Raw genomic sequence first — 17,342 nt, 5'->3', positions numbered from 1 at the left:
GAGAGGAAATTGTCATACAGGAGGAATTTTGACCTTCAGCCTGAATAAAACAGCGAAGGGAAGGGAAGGCAAACACAGACCGATTATGTTTTGAGGATCTAATTGTTTAAATTGTACAGAAGCTTATTGCTGATGGACCAAAAAAAAAAAAATAGTGTCACGTTTTGTAGGATAGTTACCATGTGTTTATATGATAGGGATCATGTAACAACATAATATTGGAATAAACATCTACATTATCATGTAAAAAAACTATCAAGTAAACGTATCAGAATGATGATTATTATTATGTAAAAACGTGATAAGTAATCTGTCAAAATATATTGAACATTTTCATTTAAAAATGTGATAATTATGTATAACAATCATATAAAAATGGGATAATTATCTAACATCATATTGTCAAAATGTGATAAGCTTGTAACACGATAACAATCACATGATTCCCTCATTTGTAACAGTGATTACTATCATGTAAACAAATATTTTGTCAAAATGGCCTAATTATCACGTATACACATACACTGGAGTTTGCATGTTCTCCCCTTGCTTGCATGGCTTTTCTCCGGGTACTTCGGTTTCCTCCAATGTCCCAGAAACATGTGTTTTAGGCTGATTAAGTGCTTTAAATTGTCAGTAGATATGACAGTGTCTTCTTGTGCCCTGCGCTTGGCTGGTAACCAATTCAGCGTGTCCCCCTGCATGCCGACCATAGTTGGCTGCAATAGGCTCCAGCGCCCCCGCGACCTTTGTGAGGATAAGCGGAATAGTAAATCAACAAATGAAACCTTATAACTATATTGTAAAAATGTTAGAATTATCATCTAAAACACTATCCTGTGATGACATGATAAGGATCATGTTAAATTTTTGATTACTATGTGAATATATACTTCCATGCAAAAATGTCATGATTAACCCGTAACATCTTTTTCTGTAAAATGTAGGATTTTAATTCATTATCTACCATGGATATCCATCAGATCACACGTTTAATGTTTTTATTCATTCATTCATTTTCTGAACCGCTTTATCCTCATCAGGGTCGCCGGGGGTGCTGGAGCATATCCCAGCTGACTCCGGGCCAGAGGCGGAGGACACCCTGAATCGGTGGCTAGCCAATCACAGGGTGCGAGGAGACGGACAACCATTCACACTTACACTCATACCTAGGGGCAATTTACCAGCGTCTGATAAGCCTACATGCATGTTTTTGTAATGTGGGAGGAAACCGGAGTACCCGGAGGAAACCCACGCAGGCCTGGGAAGAACATGCAAACTCCACACAGGTGGACCGACCTGGATTTTAACCCAGACTCCATAGCGGTGAGGCCGACCAACTAAACACTCATCCGCTGCGGGCCACCTAATGTTTTTTTTAATGAGAACTGCTTGCTTCCTGTCTATTGTTATTTAGTAGATATCTTTTGCATTACTCGGATTTTGCCTGCTTGGAATTGACTCAGTGATGCGTTATTGGAACTCAGGAAACAATTCTTTGTATACCCTTATCACATAACTATGGAAAGAGCTGGAAGGGAAGGATGCTTGTGGTCAAGAGTGAGTTATGAGCATGCCTTATTGGTTATGTGCTTCCATCGTGCGGCAAATAACCGAATAGCAACGATTGTACTGGAATAGTTTGACAGTAAAACATGATCAGTCACTGCAAGATCTATGTTTGCTGCCCAAGTTCTGAATGTTTTTTCGGGACAGGTCATATTAAATACTCCATCATAATATCTGAAAAATATAGTATATATGATATTTAGTTTTAATCCCCACTAAATAGTATTACAATAAGATATATGACTTACTATCTTTGAAAATAGTTTTTCCTCCCAATAACAAAAAAATAATTGGTTCTGAGATAGTCTAGTTTTACTTGTTTGTCTTTTCATAAACAGATGCTACTTGAAAAAAATATAGGGTAAAAAAATTAAAATCAGGTATTAAAAGAAGCAAAAAGCACGAGATCCATATTCCACCTGAAGATGTTATATTCCTTGAATAAGAACTTCTTGTGAATTTGACGTATCAGTTCCTTTTATATGGACAGAAAATTTAAATTTAATATTGGTCAAACCTGGGTTTTGAAAGAACATATTATCTAAAAAATTTTTTTTGATTTATTTTGATTTAATCAGACGTTTTGGAATGAATCTTTTATGAGTGACATCACTATTCGCTGCTGTAGCTTTTAAACAGCTATACTTGTAATATTGATCGTGGCCACCATGTGGTGCTATTGTGTTGTGAATTGGTACACATTAATTATGACTCAAAAGTATTTTACTCATTACCTGCCATTGACAACGATGCACGTACAATTATTCAAAACTATGGAAATGGCTGTAGACTAAATGAGTCCACCGTAAATGCTAAAACTACTGTAGCAGTGTGCCCTTATTGTTTTTTAGTGTGTTTTTAAAACCCTTTACCCACCTTATATAGGAATTTAAGTTGTTTAATTACCTCCATCCAACCTATTCTGATGTTGTTTACTAACTGTTCCGGTAAAATCCAAAGCACAGATAATAATGAAAATAAGTAAAATCCAAAGCACAGATAATAATGAAAATAAATACAATACAAAGCACAAATAATAATGAAAATAAATAAATTAATTTAAAAATCAATCATTAAATTGTTAAATGATGAACAAAGGATGTGCACAGATTCAAAATGGTACAAAACAAGACCCAAATGGAAAATATTGACGCGCAGACTCCAGTCCATTAACAATCGTGTGGAAAATGCATTACGCGTTTTCTATCTTGCTTGGCGTCTCAAGTTTTACCCGGGCAGTGCGTCCCAACGTTGCCAGGTTGGAGGGGTTCCCTCCCAATTGAGATATTTTCAAAGACTCGGGGCGGAAGAAAAATACACTTTCAGGTTAATATAGTTTGGGCTACTTTTGACAGCAATTTGTGCGTTTGAAAGGAACCATTTAGATTAGTTTGACCCGATTTAACCTTAAAGTTCAGCTGCATTGCTTTCTCACAGCAGTAGCTTCCTTGGTGTTATAAACATATCCTGTATTTTAGCGCCTCACTGTGTTTGAAAATGTGAAATGCACCTCTGGTGGAAAATTACACAGTTAAACTCAACAAAATCAATCCTAAATTTACATTAAATTGAAATGCGTCAGATGCACCGTATTGATTTTCATTTCATTTGGGACAATTAGGAATTAGTTTATTTATTGAAAGTAACACAATAGCTCGTAGAAGAATTTCCTCTTCTATGTTGCTTTTGGCAAAAAAAAAAAAAAAAAACCATTACAATTGTGTCCACAATCGTTGACAATTATACTAAGACATAGACGCAGTTATAAAAAGGAAACGTTTTATCTTTTATTGGGGGGGGTTGTAATTTCGTGAAATGGGCGGATTTTACGTTAGGTGTTGATTGGTGACTGCTTTTCCCGATCTGGCAACCCTGGCTATGAGAACAGTGTTGTCAGGCAGAAAGACACGCCAGACGAACCGGGGCGGCGTGGGACCAACGTTCACCGTATTCTATTTACTCCTCCATTTGGCCTTTTTGTACATTTATCCGTTTTCTACGCCATGTCGTTAGGGTACGAATCAGGTTTCTCCAGCGAGGAGGTGTTAAACAACCGTTTCCCTCTCCACCGGGCGTGCAGGGACGGAGACGTCGGCGCCTTGTGCTCCTTCCTCCAGACCACCGCGAACCCGGCGGATCTCACCGTGGAGGACACCTTCTACGGTTGGACGCCCATACACTGGGCAGCTCATTTTGGAAAGGTGACGTGACTATATTATTTTACTTTCATTGTGGAAAGAGCATGGCGTCTAAAATGCGAAAACGCTTAATCTGTTTCAGCCATTTCCTCATGTTAGCTCCAAATGGGCAGTTGCATCCGCCATAATTAACAAGGAGCAGAAAATGGAGTCAATGAATCATGTTTCTTAAAGACGCCAATACTTTATTTTTGCAGTCTTTTTACATGTCTTTTCGGTACCTGCAAGATTAACTGGAGCGAGACCTACATCTATTATGTGTTATAATCTATCCAAAATGATTTAAGATTCTCAGCGAAACGTTAATGTGTCTGCAAAGATGTCCTCATAAAAGTAAACTAATAAATGTCACACATTTAAATGTTACAATTAATCCGGCTCTACTGGTTTAGGAAGTGATTCAAATGAAGAAACCTTAAACAAATAAACAACCGCGTCTGATATCCGTGTGCCTCCACAACACAACGTTTGTTGCTACAACTAGAATTAAAATTACTGAAATTTCCCGAACACATGAAACCATTTTCAATACCACATACATTCAAATGACATCAATTTAGCTTACAATGCATTTTCCCTAGTAAAATGGAACGCCAAAAATAATAAAATACCAAATAACATGAGTTAGAAATACATATATGAGCCTATGTATCTACCAATTGCAAAAAAACATGAATTATTTTTATATTGTATTGAATGGAGTGTGTTCACTTTGTCCTTTTCTATCGAGCTCATAGCACAAATGAATGATGCCACTTTTCCTCTGTGTCTTCCCAGCTGGAGTGCGTAATGCATCTGGTTCAAGTGGGCTGCGGCGTCAACATTATGACCTCCAAGTTTGCCCAGACGCCCACTCACATTTCAGCGTTTGGAGGCCATCCCCAGTGCTTGTTATGGCTCCTACAAGCCGGCGCAGACATTAATAGACAGGTGCGACATTCACGCAGTAAAACTCATTCAACCGGAGTCAGAAATTCTAAAACCGTGGCTGGTTATGACCTGGAAACCAATGTTTTGTTTAGTTGTGGCTGGCTTGCTAGCTTGTGAAATCAGCAACGTGCTGACGTGTTGTAGAGAGCTCAGGCTTATCCCTTCAAGGAGGATCATACTAATATGATCACTAGCCCAGCCGACTGCCTTGGCCACTTTCTGTTTAGTCTGGGATACAAATAATGAATATTTGTATACTTTGATTACTTCCAGATGATTTATGTGCTGAACATTTGTTTTCCACAGCAAAAGTAGTTATTAGAAAATCCCAAATATTCAATTTTTTTCCCTTTTATAGAGATAATTTGCTTTCATCTCGGCCAAAAATATGAAAATATTCCCCTTTCAACATTTTTCCTTAAGCAATTCATAATCAAAAGAAATGTTGAATAATTACAAAGAAAAATTAGATAATGTTTAGTTTCCCCTTGTTTAAAATAGAAAATTAAACATAAAGCAGATACATTTTTAAAATGTTCTTTACATTTTTTCCAATAAAAATTAATCTAAACATAGATTTAAAAAAATATCCTTTTGGGAGGTTCAAAAAACATTTAAACAATTTCAAGTCCGCAACACCTAGTAATTAATGGACTAACAAAATAGTTGTTCATTAACTCATTGACAAAGAAAGATGTCTAATTTGAATAAAATTTCCGGACTGGGTGTGAATATTTATCCCTCAGTGCCATTGTCAGCACTAGATTTTCAGTCATTTTTGACTGCCAGGGCTTTGTTTATTTGGCATTGCCGGTCAAAATTGATTGGGTGACTAGTGAAACCAGTGGCAGCCAATAAATGGATGTATTCGGTCTTATTTCAAAATGGAGTCACTATTTTTGCCTTTTTGTAACTGCTGTCAGAAGGCAGGATTATGTTCTATGCTCCACTACTCTTCTTGGTGAAATCAGATTAGTAGGTCAGAATGACATAAAAGCTGATGTCATCATGACATACTGTTCGAAGACCTTTTATTTCTAATAACTGGCCCTAATCTGCTTTTTCCGTGCTAACAAAATAGCGTGTATGATTTCTTATTTCCTCTCTGCAGCAAAGTTGAACCAGTTAAGAGGTTTTAGCATAGACTGGTTTGTAATATGACTCTGTCCCCTCCCCCTTTTTTTCTTCTTTTGGCCTGCTCGTAACAAGATTTTTATTAATCATTTGCGACAGGAGGGCGGTGTTTAAGTCTGGGTGAAAAGTTTATGCATCGCCTGCAGACTTCCACCCTCATTACTCACACATTGTACATAGAAATGTTTTTGTAGTTTTGTATTTCATTGTATCTACATATAGCATTGCAAAATGAATACCAGGGAGTCTGCGTTTTATTCTTCATTTGGGCAAAGGAGCAAAAGTCGATCATGCTGTATCTTGTGCAAACATGTCTTTCTATGTTTAACTTTGTACTGGTCTGTTATCTCTCAGGACTATGTGGGCGAGACGCCCATCCACAAGGCTGCACGTGCAGGCAGTCTGGAGTGCATCAACGCTCTCTTGATGCAGGGAGCAAAAGCTGAGTAAGTCTTGTGCTCAATGTTGTGAGCTCATCTTATTTTCCCCTCTCTCTACTTCTCCAACTCGGGTGTGACACACTTGTAAGGGCCCGCCATCAAAAGGTTTTAACAACAATACATCCAAGACTGGAACAAAACACAGCTTTTAATTAAAATTGATAACATGAGACTGTCACAGAACCATTTGGTTGTACGCGTTTAAGAATAGTATGTAATAAAATATAAAATGGACCATACTGTGCATTAATACAAAATACACTAGTCTGTATTTTAATGCTAATATATTTTCGAAAATGCTGTTGATATGCTAATGGTAAAACATTGCAGTGCTACTCCTTAAACAAATGATATTCTCACGCAAACGCATCAGAAATATTCATAGACTAGAAGTTTACATCTTGTACGCTTAAAAAATAATTACTCCTACTACTGAGGTGCGCACACTTTCAGGATAGCTACTTTTAACCATTCCTTGCATTGTTGAATAATTTTATATTTGTTCAATTTCATATGTTATTGATTTTGTACATTTGTAATTTAGGTCCTGTTCTAGGCTAATTGAACATTTCAGTTTATAAACGTGAATAAAATTACACTCAATCAAATTTTGATGTTTTCAAAGCAGATATTTTTATTGCTAACAGTAAAGAAAGTTTGAGGGAAACTCGAGATTAAGTGTTATGGTTATTTAAGTCTTTTATTATCCAGATTGCCCTGTTAGTATGTTAGTCTATTCGAATAGTCAACGATGTGAAGTAAGCTCTTGTATGAAAGATGAATGTTCGCTTGCATAAAATCATTAGGATACATACTTGCATTAAAAGCAATAAAACACTTTAAAGGTTCTTCGAGCTTCACTGACAAAACTGCTAATGTTAATAGAAATTTAATAAAACTAAGTCAAGATTTTTAAAATTGCTTCTTAAAAGTATTATTATTCTTAATCGTCATAAGTTCAATTTGGTGGCGTGCCCTTGAAAAGGTGTTTTATTTTGTTCATCTTTGAGACTGTCATTTTTTTATTTTTTATTTTTTTTAATCGTGACAATTCTCATCAAGTTGCCCCTTGTGTCTGGATGAAATATTTGAGCCTTTTCATTTATAGCACAAGGTCATTAGCTATAAAGGTTGATCAATAATTGATCCTAATTGTAGAGTCAAACCTTCTTTTGGTCGTTTACAATAAATACAACACAAGGACAGCTTGATGAAAATGTCAGTAAAATTAACTTTGTAGGCCGTTTTGCATGATATTTGTTAGTGTTTTTATTTACTTTTTATGTATGTGTTAGTTTTTACCAGATGACCAAATGCACATTGATCTATGGTGTGAAGACTTGTTTTTACTAGCAAAATTGCATTACATTGTATAGAACTATGTGAATGCAATGCGTTAAGGGTAGTAGTTAAACAGATAACATAAAAAGCATGAATATATTCATAAATGGCAAATTATCCTACTATCAGTCATAATGCATAAAATTAAATGTATTTTATAGGCCTTATTACAGTAAAGAATAGAAATAAATATAAAAATGCCCTGCAATTAGGAGTAGTTTCAATTGATCCTTTTCTTTTTTGGCGAAATTTGCCTTTTTTTTTAAATTGATCAGTGAATCATAATTAAATTCTATAAAATATACTGATTAATATCTAATATCTGAACAATACACAATACATAAATATACATATACACATGCGTTTTAGAGAAATACAAAATAAATATTCTAAATGTCTTTAAAACATTTCAAATCTCCAATATTTACTCCTCAACCTCACAGAATTGGTAAATTGGTAACAGAAGAATAAAATTCCAAAAAACAGTCACACGCAAACAATGCAAACTCATACAGATCCATAATATAACTGGCAGTTTAATCTACACAGTCCTCTCCAAAAATATTGCAACAGCAAGTTCAGTTATTTTGTTTTTGTTGTTTGCTGAAGTCATTTGGGTTTCAGATAAAAATCTGAATATGACACAAAGGTTTAGAATTCCAACTTTTATTTTGTGATTGTCTCATGATGTGTTAAACAAATTGGCAAAATTGACCTTTTCTTTGAAGCCACCCACTTTTTACACTTTTTAAGGGAGTAGATTTATTGGAACATGAGACTGCTGGGTGTTGCCTCTTAGATAAATTGCACACATTAAACAGTCCTTGTTTATGGCTCTGGGTTTCGCCTTTAAAAAGTAAACACGAGGGCCAGAGAGCTGTCTACGAAAGAAAAGCAAACCATCTATCTGAAACTGAGAGAAAGGGAAACATCAATCAGAGCTATGGCACAAACACGGGGCATAGCAGAGAAACTGCTGATATACTGAGCAAAAAGAATTGAACAAGTCGGCCCAGGTCAATAATGGGAACATAGAGCTGTGAAGAAACCCCCAAAATAGGTCATTGACTTTTGGTGCCAACCTTCAAAGGCCCTGAGTATAAGTGTCACTGTTCGAACAAGACTTCTAGAGAGGGGCCATACCACTAGATCCAAACCACTCCTCAGCAAAAAAGAATCAGAAGCCCACATTGGGTTTTTAAAAGGAGTAAAAAGATCATCTATGAAAGTTTTGGAACAGTGTCATAGACTGATGATGAGGATCAACTTCTACCAGACCAAATTCTTGAGAAAGAAAAGATCAGCTAATGATCCAAAACATTTAAGTTCATATGTGAAACATGGTGGAGTAAGGTAGTGGCTTTGGCTTTCAGGGGTGTTTCTAGAAAAAAAAAAAAAAATAAAAAAAAAAAAAAAAAACATCAGACATAGGCATTGTCGTCATCATTTACTTGACAAAAAGCCTAGTAGTCATCATACCCTCAGCTGCGTATGACGAAATTGTATAGTGCTTCTCCACTGGTCCGCCATCCCAGGCAAGACCCCTTAACTGACATATTCAGACTTGTTAGCACTCCGCCACGATGGAAACATCGCATCACCTCTTGTTGCCTCACCGATGCTAACAAGAATAAAATGTATCACTTACCTCTCACTGTCTTCTTACTTACCCTCCCTCAGTTCGCCTGTAGAAGGCAGATCCACGCCAAAAATTGTGGGCAATGGATCGGGCTAGGAAGCGGGGCTCAGAGTGGTTGTTGTCGTAGCCCAACCGCAATGGCCGCCCGACATCCGCTCCCCTGCCTCCTTTCTCTTCGCCGTCTACGGCGTACTTTGGGGGGGTTGGATATCCTCGGAGATCCTGGAGGTCTCCGGATGTTCTTAGGGATATCGACAGTCAGTCCGTAGTAAGTTGTGAAATTGGGTGTCTTGCCTTTCAACCAACGAACTGGAGAGCAATGAGCCGCTGCGCCCGAGCGCGCCGCCATCTTGAACTCTTTATAAAATAGAACAGGCTCACTTATGATGGTAGCAGCAACAACAAAAACAAATTGAATGAATTACATTTATTTACTTATTTTGGTGTTTTGGTGTGCGTGCAGCAAACTGCTAGAGAGGCCAAGACAGCAGGCACTCTAGTAAAATAATCTAAAATAAGTATTTTCCTGACATTTCAGATTTAGTAGAACCATTACTGTTAAACAGGGAAATGTATAGCTTATGGTAGTTTTAAGTAAGCCTTGAAATTTAGCCTTTTATGGCACAGAAAAGCGCTAGTTGGTATTAGCATGCCCAAAATGAATCAATGTCCTTTTTTTCTATGTGCATTTGGTCATTATATGATGAGTAAATGTATCTAGTGATGAAAATGATGTTGTTTTTTCCCCTTTAGATCACAGATTGTGTCTTCAGTCTTCTATCTCACGTTAATAAATGAACTAGTAGGGAAATGTTAGGCTCGTTTAATAGGGAATGTAATGAAAACAAGGGCAGTGGGAATGGGGCTCATGACAAAGCAAGATTTTATTTCAAATAAGATATTAAAACAGATGAGACAAATTATTTGTGTTCATAGCCACAACAACTGACATTCCTTGTCAAACAATATCATTATATCCACTTAAAAGGTAAATATGTAATTATAATGCTTATTTGATGTATTACAGTCTCCCTTCAAATTTTGCACATAATATAGAGCAGACATTACCAGAATAATTGAAATAGAATCAAATGTTAGTTATATGTATATGTAAATACTGTTATATATTAATATTTCAATATAATCTATATATTATAAATGTGAAAATACTTAAAGTACTCTACTAAAAATGGCAATAGCTTTTCATCGCTTAAATTTAATTAAAAAAAAAAAAAAAAAAAAAAGATGAGACCTGTGCAGTGCAATGATGATGAAAATTACAATTTACTGCACAGGTTATTGTCAGATTTAAGAGGCAGCAGGTGCTTCTGCTGTTTTTGTACAAGGACATGACACCATCAAAAAGATTGCTAAGTACAATGGCTCTGACCATGTTGTCATCAATCTCTGGGACCCTTTGTTGCAATCTGCGTGCCATGTTGAAGATCTCTTACCGATTGCTCAAAGTAAGACCACATTCTTCATCCTCATCGTCATTGTTCTCTTCTGCCTGTACTTCTTCGCTCCTCAATTTCATCATTTTGACAAGATTCTCACCAGTTGAGGTTGGGGTTGATTGGCTCTCAAGCACGACTCCATCGCCATGTCTGCCTAATGCCCAGCCAGCTTCATAGCCTTATCTAAGGCTGAGTGATGAACCTACACAGGCATAAATCCCCCATAATCATGGATTATTTTTTTACGGCCACAATTTTTTTCCAGCCTGAAATGATGGTCTTTTTCCTTCATGCCATTGATGGCATTCTTCCTTGGGCCGGTGGCCGTTTCCTCTTCTTCTTTGGTCTGTGGCTACGGTGCTTGGATGTTTCAATGCAAATTTAGATTTTTTTTTCACTGGACCTGATTTTTTTTTTTTAGTAGGTACTTTTGGAAAATATCATGATGCAGTAAGGGCGCAAACTTTGGGCTGTAAAGAAGGGAGGGACGGCTGTACACTGAAAAGCCAAGAAGTTTAGTCCAATCATCTATTCAAGAATTCTATATTTCACTTTCCATTTTTTTTAAACATTGATGGGAAGATGACCCAAAGAAGTAGGGGAAAAAAAGTAGGAACATTTACCATCCACAGTCCACACCCTCGTCTTGTAGAATTATATTGTAGGCATTTGTGAATAGATTGGATTTAAAGGTCTTGGTTTTTAGGACTGTCTTACACTGCACTACTTTCTTCTTATGATCCAACACCTGAATCTTCGTCTTGAGGGCATGAATTGACGACAGGAACAATTAGACAAGTGAAGGAATAATCTCAACATCTGAAAAAAGATCACCTCAACTTGATTACAGCATTTCTTCCACTGCTGCATGCTTGGTGCTTGCAAACTTACCAATGAACAAATACATATTCAGTTAATAGTACTACTATAAACAGGAATGGGTGAAAAACCCTCTTTGGCAATATGTTACACTTTGAAAGACCACATGCCCAAATGTGTCTTGCTAAAAAGTAGTAAGTCGCAAATTTTACTCAAAAGATGACGCAATTTAAACTTATTTAATGTAATTGATCCTTACATGCGTTGTTGTTTGGGAAAACCCGAACATGCCTAACATTTGGAGGTGTCTGCTATTATTTCATAATACCAATATTTATACTCTTGCCGTTTTAATTGAATTTGTCATGAGCCTCAGTAAGTGGGAAAGTAGTAGTTAGCTAGCAGGAGGCAGGAAGGCGTGACGATATATTGAAACCAAGAGCTGAGCGATTCGCGTCCGTTAGCATTGCTTAGCACCATGAAGTCACATTTGAACTGTAATGGTAACTATCATCTTGTGCAATGGTTTTTATTTCTTCATTGTTATGTCACTGTTCAATATTTGAAGGTCATGCCAAGAAATGTCTTCATTCTGTGATGTCACACTATTAACCTGATACAATACTCTTTTGTCCTTGCTGAAAGTGACAATAAGTGCCAAGAAAAAAGAGAAAAAAAGTTTGCTCACCTGCTAAAACAGAACCGTACGTCTTAATTGTTTTGCAGCCATTGAGTTGGACATGACTTGGTTTTTTCAAGTAATCCTAGAAATGGGGAGAATAGACACTGACGCTGAGTCTGCCCCGTTCCCTGGGATAGCCGCCGCACTGTTGTGGCATTGAGTGTTCTCACTATCGCTTCCTATCTACACACTGGCAAACTGTTGAGGTATTTCTTGCGGTGATTGGTTTTAATGCTAGGTTTTCATGTCAATGAATCACAAGTGAAATTTTTACACCTGCATGCTTTGCTTATTACCCATGATTGTTCTTTTATCTAGCTTTTGTCTTGAATTTTTTTAGCCTATTTCTATTGATTGAATGTTTATTTTTGTCAACTAACCATTAGGAGCCCTTTATATGGACAGGTTTAATCACGTGAGTCCCATGTCAAAGCACTAGCATGACAATAGGCTGCCTTTCGGAGGTTAGATGAATAGTTAGCGAAGACACATACGTTAGGACTGAAAGCAAAGCATACCAGGCAATTCAAAAGAATTAACGCTTCCTTGATAAAAACACAAAATGGATACTTGATGTGTCACGTCTCACTAAAGGAATATTGATTTTGATTGAGGTTGGTCTGGCTTTTTGAGCCAGCGCCTATACTTATAATTCAAATGCTTTTAAAGACACTAACTATAATCATTCATTCATTTTTTTTAGCTAGTGTTTCACTTTATTTCCCAAAATACATCATACATTGTAATGATATTGACATACACTTGGCATAAAGTAATAATAAAGCACCCCGACATCCTTGTGGGTGTCACACTAACTTGTAGTCATCACAGACACATTTTCAGCCGGTGATAGTTTTTTTGCCCCCTGGCTTTAAATCTGTGAATCCAATGTAAAAGCTATGAAACGAACCGATTCCTTATACGGTGATCTCAGTGGTGTGTTTAAGGTCACGCTGCTTGTGTTTAGCCTGAGAACAGAATGTTTGTGCTTACATCATAGCAAGTATTTCAACTTGAAATATATCAGCTTTTAAATTATGATTTGTATTCCTTGGCATGAGACGAGTACATTTCCCCGACCACAATTGTGCAAATTGTCTGATTTGAGAAATAAGCTGGAAGCGTTAATTCAAATGGGGGGAGGAGAGTTGATGTTCAAGTTATTGTGTGAATTTTGACAAATGTTAAATTACCCCACGTGCACACTATTTTCAGAAGTTTTTTTTTTTTTTATCACACAATTTGATTGAAATGACTGGACGCTGTTACATTGTGGAAGTTGATGTCACTTGCTAACAGTAAAACTATAGGTCGCACTAAAGTTGTTTTTAAATGTACATTAACAGAAGTAAAAGCTATTCAGTGGGCTGATATAATTCCTCCATGAAATGGCCCTTTCACAGCAATTTCTGCCATTCATGGCGCTTTTCCAGAAACTATTTAGTTAACAAAGAGCTCTCTGTTGGCTCTCAGAACCGCTTTATGCTGTCAAGAACAAGTCTGATATTGTTTTGTAAACGGACAATTCCATTCATCAACCAAATCCTGAAATGATCCGTATTTTAGCAGTATTTTTTTTATCTGTCAATTGTGAGCTCTGCAATATTTTTCACTATTAGCCCTAAATAATTTTGGAATTATAATAAATAACGGTTTTACTGTCAAGGCACATCGATTCCACAATAACAGTGATCCAGTCCGAGCACTGTTTGCTCATTTTCTGGCATGATGAAAGTCTGTTGCAAAGAGGCAAGATTAACACAATTGCGAACACATGTCAGTCTTCAGAGAAGATCTTGAAAGTCCAATTTTTTTCAGGACTTGTCGAAGATACTTGAATTTCCCAGTTATCTTTAACACACTTATTCAGAAAACTACTTGCTTCATCTTGATTTTGGATTTTTTCTTGAAGAGATTCGCTACCTTGTGTCGGCTTTGACCGCACCACTTGACATTTTTAGCATCCGTTGCTAGTCCAGGAATATTTTGGGCCACTTTTCTCATCTAAGCTCTTTTTTTAATCTTGAATCCATGTACATATTGGGGTTTGGAGATCTTGTCCATTTTTCATGTCGTCTTTCATTTCAAGAACTTCTATTGTCTTGAGTCTTTAGTCGGATTGCTCCAGATGCCCCTGAAAAATGGAAATGCTCATCTCAGCTATACTTAAATTTGGCATTGTTTTAATCTCGTCTCTTTGCCAGCAGGTTTGATATTTTTGAGAATATTTGGAAACTTTGTTTTACCCAAAAGATGATGCAAGTGATCCGAAAGGGATCCATCATCATCATCATCTCTGATTATGATGACAAAGGCAAATTGATTTCCTCATTACACATGTGCGTGTATGTGGGAGTGTTGGATGAATAAGTGCGTCTGTGTGTCTGAGTGAGCGTCATGTTTTTTTTGGATTTGTGTACGTGCGAACGCGTCGGAAGTCGCGCTGACACTTGACTTTTCCCGTTGTGCAGTGTGAGGAATGCCAGCGGGTTGACCGCCGCTGACCTGGCCCACGCGCAGGGCTTCCAGGAGTGTGCTGAGCTTCTCTCCAATGCCCAGAACTTCCAACAAAACTTGGCTCAGTTCCATAACGGTGCAGTCCTCAACGTATCCGCTCGCAATGGGGACCACCACGATAACCCCGCTATCCAGAATCGTGGCTTCTTCAAGGGTATACCTAACAGAAAGAGATCGTTGGATGAGCATGAGGTCAACCCGGTGAAAAAGGCCAGACCAAATGGTGGGTGTGAATCACAGCCTAATTTAAAAGAGAATATAGACGTTGCAATCTGATTGCTTGAACGATTGCTGCCAGAGCCTTCCCATTTTTATTGACGACTGCCACAGACTAGGAAACAAAAGTTGCGTCATTAGCACCGGCCGCTAGAGGGCACCATTGATTCAGTTAAATTTTTTAGCAGGTCTACCCTTGTGTCATGAGGTCCAATTTAAATGTAGATTACTACTACAAAGGTTTGATCTTGCCAATTTTATGATTGTAAATTGAAACAATAATTGTTTATTCTCATCAATTTTGTGACCATATAATTCACAACAGCTTGTCCTTTTTCATTATTTTTTTTTTTTTTTAATTTAAGGTCTGGTTATGCCAGTGGAAACACAAAACGGTAACGAGCTACAGTTTGGTGCTGGAGACCTACCGGCGGAAAACATGGAGTTGGCGTCGACCATGACCTCAGGTGGGCCGGGACCATTTGCATTGGGGCTGAATGGGGTGGCGCCAACTAACGGGTCTGTGCCCTTGGATCAGTGGGAGGACCAGGGGGGGCGTAGTGTGTCCCACTCTGCTTCTAAAGGGCTGGAGGTCTTCAATGTGACTTCAATGCAAACACCTTGTCGTTGCACTAACTCTTATGCGTATTTGTAGACAAGTGCGTGGGTGTTTTATTTGTCTTGTATATATTTAGCTATTGTCCATTTCTGGGTTAATGCTTAGCATTCAACATGCATAAATGCTAATATTAGGAAGCTGTGTGTAAGCTGTTTTACTCTTATATAGCAGATTCCTATCAAAACTATTGTTTAAAAAAAAGGACATACTTTGCACAATTTTATAGGATATTTGTATTTGAATGGTCATGTTTCAATGGCATTGACAGCGATAGATGTCCAAATGTGTTGAGCCCTTTGCGGTCAAAATAGATTTGGCGTTTTTTGCCGTAAATAAGTTGTGTAACATTTAAAGAAAAAACATTGTCAGAAGTGAAATGTAAATGGCGGCTAACCAATAAATGGTGTAGAATGTCCATGTCAAACAACATAAAAATTGGTAGACGTGGTTGAGTGCCTAAGTCATTTTGTAATTGGTCTGCCACTCAAGATTTAAAAAGAAAAAGCCTTATTACTTGAGCTTTTACTGAAACAAATGTGCTTTTTATCCCCTTGTATTGAAATTGCATAGTATAGGGTTTCTGTTGGCATATGAAAGTTAGTGTGCACTGCTGAGCGGGTGTAACCTTGTTATTAATGATGCCATGTCATTAAATGTTGAGCTATTTTATACACTGTTTTTCTTTGCTTTTTTTTTTTTAAACCATTCACTGCCAGTTAGTGCTGGGTGATATGGGGCATTTTGTGGATCGACTAATTTGACAGTTATTTGTTTTTATTTTAACTAAAAATGTCAATTTTAATGCAAAAATATATACGGACTAAATTTGTTGATCTCAATACGTATCACCCTGTAATACTACGAGCCCAAATATATGTATTCACCCCAGAGTATGTGTTATGGCATTTATTGATAAAACATTTTATATAAATATATATTTAAATATACATATATTTAACATAAATGTCTACCATTGATGGGATAGCAGTGGATGCGTTGAATAATGTAGTGCTCAAATCATGTCCTGGGAGATCAATATTGCAAAAAATGAAACCTTATCCCAAAGTGACATCTTGAAAACTAGTTCACCTCTTCCAGAACACACAAATGAGGTCGTGACCTATTTGCCTTCTTTGATTTCAAGAGGCTCTGACACTTTACGGACGGCACATCCAAATTCCTGCCGATGCGTGCACATGCATTTGACTGTTTGTCTTCTCCCTCCCAGTGTCAGTGGGCATTTCCCCACTTGGTCAATGTCAAGCGCAGCTTCTCTCCAGGGGCTTGCCTGAGATCAGCCAAGTGGAGCACCAGAGGTCGGTTAAAGCGGAGCAGTTTTACGACCACACCCTCTTCAGCACCATGCTCCTCTACCACGGAGCCTAAAGTTAGATGACTTCAGATTTTTTTTTATTTGCCTTACAAGCTATTGAGTGTTGAGACGCAAGTTCCAGGAAATGTTTCCAATTGTCAAGGGCAGGCCCAGTCTGGCTGTTTTGTATTAATTTTGTACGCTTGTAGTCTTTTTTTTTTTTTGAGTTTGAGTTGTTAACATGAATGTTTTCTTTAAATCGCATTAAGTCAGCAATTTTATTAAAGCACTGCCAATGTAAAAATATGATTCACTTTTTTGGATCTTAGGCATTATTTTTTGGAAAGTTTTGAGGAAAGCTGTCAGTCATCAAACTGCACAAATTGGGTTATACGTTTTCGCCATATAATAGCTAATTTCAGCAAAAAAATTCTGAAATGTTGCTTGAAATAGTTATGTTCTTACAATT

At 37.3% G+C, this 17,342-nt stretch overlaps 1 protein-coding gene across 2 annotated transcripts; it reads left to right on the top strand.

Moving 5' to 3' along the window:
* Positions 1-3,427: 3,427 nt before the first annotated feature.
* On the top strand, positions 3,428-17,177 carry ankrd10b (ankyrin repeat domain 10b). 2 transcript variants are annotated; one of them, XM_077727613.1, is made up of 6 exons: positions 3,428-3,770; positions 4,545-4,697; positions 6,186-6,277; positions 14,681-14,949; positions 15,308-15,409; positions 16,790-17,177. In XM_077727613.1, the coding sequence occupies exons 1-6, from the start codon at positions 3,573-3,575 to the stop codon at positions 16,945-16,947; spliced, it is 972 nt and encodes a 323-aa protein (XP_077583739.1). In that variant the 5' UTR covers positions 3,428-3,572; the 3' UTR covers positions 16,948-17,177. The 2 variants fall into 2 exon arrangements, with proteins under 2 accessions (XP_077583739.1, XP_077583738.1); XM_077727612.1 differs by lacking the exon at positions 16,790-17,177 and having other exon boundaries at positions 3,429-3,770; positions 15,308-16,449.
* The last annotated feature ends 165 nt before the right edge of the window (positions 17,178-17,342 follow it).

Source organism: Stigmatopora nigra, chromosome 11 (assembly GCF_051989575.1).
Source record: "Stigmatopora nigra isolate UIUO_SnigA chromosome 11, RoL_Snig_1.1, whole genome shotgun sequence".
In the NCBI taxonomy this organism is placed as follows: domain Eukaryota; kingdom Metazoa; phylum Chordata; class Actinopteri; order Syngnathiformes; family Syngnathidae; genus Stigmatopora; species Stigmatopora nigra.
Note: the sequence above shows the minus strand (reverse complement) of the source record. Positions and strands in the feature narration are given on the sequence as shown.